This window comes from Pseudochaenichthys georgianus, chromosome 8 (genome assembly GCF_902827115.2).
Source record: "Pseudochaenichthys georgianus chromosome 8, fPseGeo1.2, whole genome shotgun sequence".
NCBI lineage: Eukaryota > Metazoa > Chordata > Actinopteri > Perciformes > Channichthyidae > Pseudochaenichthys > Pseudochaenichthys georgianus.
This window is the reverse complement of record NC_047510.2, coordinates 21,931,614-21,940,399: the sequence shown is the minus strand read 5'-3', so window position 1 is coordinate 21,940,399 and position 8,786 is coordinate 21,931,614. Positions and strand designations below refer to the sequence as shown.

Below are 8,786 nucleotides of genomic sequence, written 5' to 3'. Positions count from 1 at the left end.
TGTGTAGCTGCTCTTTAAGTCAAAACCAACATGCATATCCTTTGGTCTGCTGCAGAACCTCAGCTAGAGGGCAACGGTGGGTTTCTGAACAGTAATATCAAAGACTTTGGTTATTGGTGTATCATGGAGCAGTTAAGACCACCCAAGGACATTCAGGGACGCAGCTGAAATGAGGAGGAAGAGGAGAGCTTCATTATCCGTTTCAGTGATTAAACTCGGAACAAAATTGGAATGTATTTGTTGTTTTTTTTCTTATCTGACAATCAAACTGCCCTTCATCGGGTCAATATACAGAATGTACGCTGTAGTGTATTCTGGACTTTAAGAGAAAGTACGGAAAGGAAACGCATCCATTTAACAAAGGTTTAACACATTTTAACACTTGACATGCATAAACCTTTAAGCTTTCTAATGAACTGTCATATTTCTGTCCCGAGAGCATCTCTAGTTACGTGTTTGAGTATGGCGCCACCTGGTGGTCAGACTAAGCTCAGAGAAGATCTGGGAGAAATCAAGTGTTGGCCTGCCCTCAGGATTTAAAGCAAACCTTAGACCCTAGGATTAAATTAATGTAATAACAATATTGTTAATACATTGCAAATGTTAAATGTACTGTAAATATGCAGTATTTTACCATATTCATTTGGCATTCACAATATTACACACAAACAAATGAATCACTTAGAACTTGCTTTATTTAGTTTCAACACAATTATGCACAATCTTTGTTTGCTCCGTCAAACTTGATGTTTCATTATTACTCAACAGAAACTGGAAGAACATACATGATGCACTTTCTACAGAAACAGTCAAACTTTCAATTTTTTTTTTTTTTTAATCTTCATGAGACATAACATTGGGGCACTCCATAAAAAAACATACCAAATTACAACACCGATGGAACAAATGGCAAGTAGAACATCTACAATATAATATTAAGAATGTAAATATTTAAGATGAAAAAAAACTGTAAGCATTGACAAAAGGTCTTTGCCCTGATAAATTCTAGAATGACTGCAATAGCTAGATGATATTGTACAGGTGATGGGATTTACATATCTGTGTACACAAACCTTCCTATACACTTAAATCAGTGTTTTTGTAACTGTTGTTTTGTTTCACAGCCCTAATGCAGCCTTTCTTTTTCATCTGAGCAATGTCCGCATTCATAATTCATGTCCAGTGTCATATCTATTATGCTAATTCGTGTAACCATGGGCCCGACACTCTTGGTCACTGTTGCTATGGACATATAAGACATAATAGTTGTGTCATCTTTTTGGATGAGAAAAATACAAGAGGTAACAAATCCCAAAATACCACAGATTGGATAATGGAAGTTGATTTGTTGTGGCTGGGCGGTCACAACTTGTCAGTGTGCTTGTGTAATTCTGTTTTTCATCCACTATTGACACAAGAAAACCACATGTTGAGAGTGGTTAGTCTCTTTTGAATGTATGAATTTAAATATCAATGATAACACATACTCTGCCTCACAGTTTTGTAAGGGTTTAGGTGATTGAGATTAACACACACAGACACTCAGGATTCTAATCTGTCACTGGTGTTGGTGTGTATGGAGGGAACATGTGCGGTCGTGTAGGGTAGAGTTTTAAAGTTATATAGATCTGAGGAATCTGAGCACAGCCACAGACAGACAGTCACAGGATGGCAGGGTGCACGTTGGACTCTTGGAGCAGCACAGCCGTCACGATGATAAAGGAACCTCAGAGCCTTTATCAGAGTCGTCCTTTACAAATTCCCGTCACTCAGACACCCGGAGGAGAAAAAAAAACACTTGAAACGTGGCATCTCAAATGCCACAGATGGTGAGAGGAGGATGTGTCAGTGTCATTATACAGAGTCTTTACAAGTAGCTAGCTATGAGAGGCAGCATTCGACAAGCTAAGCCTCTCACATTATGGAAAGTCGAGGAAAATAGAAGAACAGATGAAAAACAGCAGTTTACAGATAGCTACCGAACATTGCTTCCTGCAATACAACATAATGAAACATCAATAAGCTGAAAGTCTGTTTCAAATGAGAAAAGTGTATCCAGCTTAAATCCAAGTACATTACTTCTCTTCTTGGATAGTGATCCTTTCGCTTCACTGGAGTAAAATGATCCTTCAGAAAATATGATATGAGCAGGTTTTATGGTGTAATAAGTAAAATATATGAACTACCCAGAATTCTAATTGAATCATTTGGAACAATGCAGTCTTGCATTTATGAAATAAGAAAATACATTCAAAAAAACAATGATAGCAACATTATTTTGTAACATAAATAATAAATAAACAATGAGAATGAACATCTCCCAACATAAATTCATGAATCAGGTTTACAGTGGCACAACCTCATACGCTATACAACATTAGAGGAGAGTTTCTATACATCTTAGCAGCAATTTGGTTAGAGGCTGGCTTTGTTTATCGAGTCAGTACCTTTAATGTAATATTAATTATGCATGTAGCTACACTACAGCAGCGAGTGACAAAATACGATATATGTACCGCCAACTGAACACTGTTACATTTACAATTGATACGTTTCTTCACAAGTACATTTGGTCACACATTTAATCAGACCATTGCACCACAAAACACAATATTCAAGAGAACTAACATTCATAATGTTCTGTGTCTGGAAAATAGAGATTACATTTGACTTTTTTTACACATTCTCTTCCCCATTTCTACATATATTTACAGTTGAAAAGAGAACATAAATTGCAGACATGACATGAACAAAATAAAGGAATTGCCAGTTTGTTGTTTTACAACATGTGATATATGTTATTTCAACACAATGCAGGACTCTGGAGACTTGGCACAGCCCGCCGCTGAAAACTACGAATATATACCTTGGTCTCCAGGGAAAATTCATGTCACCCAGGGGACCTTTGTAAGTGGGCGTTAGTGTCCGTTCCACCTTTCCTCAGAGTCAATACACTGAGCACAGTCAAACAGATTTCAGTTACAGCATAGAGCAACAAACAGTTTTATGGACGCACGATAACATAATAATGGATTTGTTTACAGCCAAGGAAATCAAACAATGTGTCAAAGGCAGATAGAGGAACAGTGCAGTTTGAAATTCTGATGTTGCTTTGTCCCCCTTAACAAGGGACATGTTCCTTTCTTTATTAATGTCCACTTCCTCTCTGATGTGACCTTAGAGATGCTGATAGGAGCTCACTGTTATTTATTTCAGATATGTAGGACTCTTGTGTGCGAGTCCATCCCCTTCCTCTCAGATGCTGGTCTGCAGGTCACCATTCAGCAGAGTGCTTTGGGTCTCTGTGGGTTCATTTATCATGCGAGACTTATCCTGTCGGCTATCGCTGCGGTCAGCCTCATCCAGCCCTCCCACCTTCTTAAGACACAGAACATTCTGGAAACTCTTCCTAAAGTTTTCTGACAGGAAGGCGTAGAGAATCGGGTTGGCGCAGCTATTGGCGTATCCCAGAACCACCACAAAAGCAAAAGTGCTCCTCAGGAAGGGAGTGGTGCTGATGGTCCCTGTCACCGAGGTGACGTTGAAAACGTAGAAAGGCAGCCAGCAGAAGACGAACACTGCCACTACGATGGATACCATCCTCGTCACCTTCCTCTCTGAGCGCTTCCTTTTAGAGGAGCCCACACGGATGCCCGAGGACTTCACCTTAAAGATGATAAACAAGTAGCAAAGGCAGATGACCATGAGGGGCAGGAAGAAGCCCAGGATGAAGGTGTAGAACATGAACGCCGTCTGGTAGGCCTCTTGAGGCTCGGGCCACACGATGGTGCAGAAGCAGCCGTCTTGCTTTACGATGACTCCGCTGTAGATAACAATGGGCAGGTTCACCATCAAGGACACCCCCCACACTGTCAAGTTAATAGTCTTGGCCATTCGCGGCTTGCGCCACTTTGTGGACTTAATGGGGTGCACCACAGCCAGGTAGCGATCGATGCTCATGACCATCAGGCAGAAGATGGATGTGAACTGGTTCAGGGAGTCGACCGTCATCACCACCCTGCAGAGCACCGGGCCAAACGGCCAGTGGACCAGAGCCAGCTGGATGGCGATGAAGGGCAGGCCCATCATGAAGAGCACGTCGGCCACTGCCAGGTTGAGGATGTAGATGTTGGTAACCGTCTTCATCTTGGCGTAGCGCAGGATGACGTAGATGACGAGGGCATTTCCACAAAGCCCCACAGTGCAAACAAGGAAGTACATGCAGGTGATGACCACCGTGCTGGTTTTGTTGAAGCTGTGGTCTGTGTAGGTCCCATTGTATTCAGACTCATTGCCCTGCACGAAGCTGTCATACATGAGGTGATCCGACAGGTTCGGGGGGGACGATGGGAAGATCCAGGAGTCCATGATAGCTCACTGTCTCCCGTGAATTAGGGCATCTCACCTGCACACATAAAGACTTATCTCAGTAACAGTGCAAACTCATTTAAAATAACCTTTTTTTAAATCATTATTACAATTCTGACATTTTTGTTCATCCACATGCACGTTAACATAGATTGTTTCCTTTCAGGAGAAGAACATTAAATCCATCATCTTCATCAGATATGGAATGGGATCTCTCTTCCTTCCTCCCTTCTTCCTGATTGATGTTAGTTTGTTGAACCAATAAAACAAGTAGCTATCTATATGAGTGATCTCTGTGACGCCATAAATCAATTTTATCAGTCAGAAAAAGCATTTAAATGTTACGGCATGTTTACCCGAGATCTTTAAAACAGGAAATGTTGTTTTTGTATCATCCTTACCAGCAGAGGATTGTATAGATGTTGTATCTGGATCCTCTCTCTTGAGAACAGACCTGATGATGGTATGTGTAAAGAAGAGCATCAGGCTGTGTTGCAGTGCCTAAGGCCAGATTCCGTGTGTGTTTATTTGGTCAAGCACTGCTATGTAGGGAAATCACTACACCCTACAGTCATAATCTCACTCTGGGGAAATATGCTTGCCCTTCACATTCTGCTATAACCAGCTGTGATGGGTAACACTGAATTGTTTGCTGACACATTTTCTTTTATTTATTAGGGGGTGGGCATGGATGTAAATTAGTCCGAGCCTAAGTAATTGAATGAGGGGAATCACAGTACTGCCAATAGCCGTGCTGCAGTCAGATTGAAGTGCTTGTCACTGCCAATGCACAGGAGGCAAGCATGGTCTGACAACTTAGTTTGGTGCCAATAACATAAGAGGTTTTATGATGCCAGTTTTTCTTTTCAACCATGGCAAAAGGCATGGCATTCATCTGACGGATAGACGGTTACATCTCAGCAGAGGGGGTGTTTGAGATCAGTTGTTGGTGTCTATAAATCTGGAGGAAAAGGCGGATCTGATTCAGGGGAATGGATAGAATATTGTAACATGTAGCATATGGTAGTTAATTCATCCGACAGAAACAGACCATCCGAATAAAACATATTACCCTATTGAAGCACTCAAGCTCTGATGCTAGGTAAACAATACATTGAAGTCATTGATGACTTCAATGTATTCAACTTGATTATTTTGGCAAACTCATGAAATACTATTCTGTGAATGGTTCCATTGCCATATTTGATGAATTTATCAAAGTGTGCAACAGGTTTTCTTTCTATAAAATCAGCACAGAGCCTCCAAAGTCAAAAGAAAGATAACTATCTGATTTGCAACCAACAACAAAACAATATTTTAGTTAAGTAGCTTCTTAAAGCTCCTGTTTTTTTCATCAAGTTATGTTTCTCCTTCAATGCTGCAGGCCATGAATTCTGCTCTAACTTTTGCTTTAAGTCCCTAAAAAGTAGAAGTTTAGAATATTCAACTGAATAAATTATTACTAGCTCATCGTAAATTATGCAAATCCATCTCAGGGGAAATAAAACAAGACTCAGGTCAAGTCAGGATTTACATTGGCAATGTTAGCAAACTCATCTGAGGGTTTTGTGGAATGAGATCACATTTGTTTTAATGCCAGAACATAATACTTTTACCAGACTACAGAACAATTGCATAATAGTAAAACAACAGTAGTTCATACAAGAGTGAATGATTAACATGTTGAGCATGTTCTATTTCTTCAACTTAATTTGAATGGAATAATCGGATTCATCTGGTAATGATAGGCTATTTTAACACATCTACTGATCTGAGACAGTTTACTATTCACTACGAAGAGGCAAAACAAAGTACAATCTTACCTGCAACTGGATTCAATCTCACTGTCTACGCCACCTCACTTCTGTACGGATGATAGTATTTCAGTGTTTACATCAGATATATCCTCTTCACTTCCAAATATTCAAGTTTGCCTCACTGGAACCGAAGTGTGAAACCTTTTCTCCTTATGATACTCCCATATTGTAGCCTGAATGACATACGATGGTAAAGGGGGGAAAAAAGAGTCGCAAAAATAAATAAATGACTAACGGGATATGCACAAAGCTCCGATGCGCTTGTGGTGTGGTGCGCGCTGTGACTGCCTCAAGCTAAAGAGCGCGCATGTGTTAAGGGACGTGCACAAAAAGCAGTGATGAGGTGCTGAAGAGACTCACCTCTGATCGAAAGGAAGGCTCCTCTCCTGTGATATAGATCCCCTATCAAATGCATCGATGCACGGAGTAAGGCGGTTGTTGAACATATTGATGCCCTGACAATTAAGTGCGTACAAAGACGTAGAAAGATAAGGCTACAGTTGAAGTTTTCAAACGTTAATAGTATAAAGACGAAGAAGGCACTTTGGGCACATCAGAGTCAATACTCAATACCGTTCTCTTCGAGGCGAAATGCTATTCAATCTGCTTTTGAAAAATCTTACCGGCTTGTTTCTCACTAGGGGATCAATGGTAATGGTTTAATACACTGGTCGGCGAAACTCAGGAAATCATATCACAAATATATTTTCTTTCGGACATTTGGACTCAAAATGTATCTAAAATGTACTTTGAAATGACGACCAAATTAGCAAAGCCACTTTTACGCACGCCTCCGGGGTGATCTATATATAAAATACTGAATAAAAACTATATAGACCCTCCAGTGTTCGCACATAAGCCTTCACGAGTCACGATCTGGCACTCCTGCTAATTTACAAAGTTTAGTTAGCCTCCGGACCATGGATGTATAATAAGAACGCTCCGGACCCTGCACAGTGACACCACCTATCCCACTGCTAGCCAGAAGCTATATTACAAGTCCATGCTTCAAAATAAACGTTATGTTAACGCCCAGCCATCAGAGGCAGCATTGAGCGCAAAGGTTTAAAGCTGCAACCAAATTACGCGCGGTAAAAATCCCCCCCACACCTGACAGAATCGAGTTTCATCATTAAGATAAACGTATATTGTGTGGAGAGATGCATACCTCGAATTCGTTACCTTTGCAGTAGGCCTATAGCCTACTCATTTCTGCACCCATGCCTTGGCTTGTTTGCCCTGATTCATTTGCCAAAATAGCTGATTATGTGGCGTGACAAACCCAAATCCAGTTTCCCAAACATTTCTTCAGTATGCAGTGGGTGATACTGTGGATACTGTAGATGTCATGTCCACGTGCGACACTTGAGCCCTTGATAGAAGATCCCTCACACTGAGTGTGTCCAAACTGATCTGCAGGTAAGGTGCATTTGAACTCTTTTATTTAAACTTGTGTATTGGTGTTATTGATGATTTATTATTGTGCAAACACAATCAGTGTTAAACAGTTTTGACAGTAAGACAACAGTGTTGTGGTTCCATGCCCAATGTTTAAGTGTTGGTCAAAATGGCAGACCACTGGGTTGCTGCTGAAGCTTTTAAAGCGGCATACTGTAGAGGTGGATGTGTTTCCACACCAGCAGTGAACAGTGACCACTGATCCCACAGGTCTGCCCTCAGAGACCTGCTGCCCTCACACTGGTGTCATGCTAGCCTGTTCTTTGAAAGGTCTTCCACGTTTTTGGCCGGTTATATTAAATGGACTAAACATGTCAGGTATCATCTTCTGTTACCTAAAATGATGGTTTGGCTTAAGTTATTCATCGCATTCAAATGCCTTTGGCATTGGTTGATATCCATTTAATATGCTGTGACCGCTGTGACCCACAACTGCAATGATAGGATCATATATCTGATATGTAAGCCTCCATATATTCACAGTATGACCATCATGCAGTCACTCTCCAGCCCTGCCCTGACTTAATGAGATTTGAAATAAGGATTGTTTTATTTTATGTCATTGTTATAGTTAACATTCTACGGGAATAACAGTAATTGAGTAGTGTAATGTTAAACTATTATTGTTCGCTTTTTTCTTAAAAACCACATGAGCCCACTAAACCCTGTGTGAATTTACATTATTCTTTGGACAAAAAGTATTTAATGAGAGCTGGAAAATGAACATGAGCCATCTGTTCAAGAGAGGAGAGGATGTAGTGCCCTCTTTTGTGTTGACATTAAACATGATGCAGGTGAAGAAGGCCACAGGAGGAAATTAAACACATTTAGAAGGGACATATTTTATTATTAGGAGTTATCTTGCCTCGTGAACAATCAATAGTCCAATAACTTGATTTTTAACTACTGTGTTTTCATTTACCGGATGTTAATGGAAAACAGTCTAATTGATGACCCTTGAGGTGGTAGCATTGTTTATCATTATATATTTATTTTCCAAGACCAACAAGCATGCCGATACATATCGACATTGAATGATGTCGACAGGGACATCCTGATGGCTTCCTGGGTTATTTAGTTTTATGCTACTTCAACAGTGGTGGTGTAATGCAAAGTAGAGCTTGAAACTCAGCTCGGTATATT

At 40.5% G+C, this 8,786-nt stretch overlaps 1 protein-coding gene across 3 annotated transcripts; it reads right to left on the bottom strand.

The window, feature by feature from the left end:
* Nucleotides 1-2,320: 2,320 nt before the first annotated feature.
* Nucleotides 2,321-6,902, bottom strand: LOC117450955 (somatostatin receptor type 2-like). 3 transcript variants are annotated; one of them, XM_034088999.1, is made up of 3 exons: nt 6,546-6,902; nt 6,192-6,358; nt 2,321-4,405 (listed from the first exon to the last, which is right to left on the bottom strand). In XM_034088999.1, the coding sequence occupies exon 3, from the start codon at nt 4,366-4,368 to the stop codon at nt 3,256-3,258; it is 1,113 nt and encodes a 370-aa protein (XP_033944890.1). In that variant the 5' UTR covers nt 4,369-4,405; nt 6,192-6,358; nt 6,546-6,902; the 3' UTR covers nt 2,321-3,255. The 3 variants fall into 3 exon arrangements, with proteins under 3 accessions (XP_033944890.1, XP_033944892.1, XP_033944891.1); XM_034089001.1 differs by lacking the exon at nt 6,192-6,358; XM_034089000.2 differs by lacking the exon at nt 6,546-6,902 and having other exon boundaries at nt 6,192-6,412.
* Between the last annotated feature and the right edge of the window lie 1,884 nt (nt 6,903-8,786).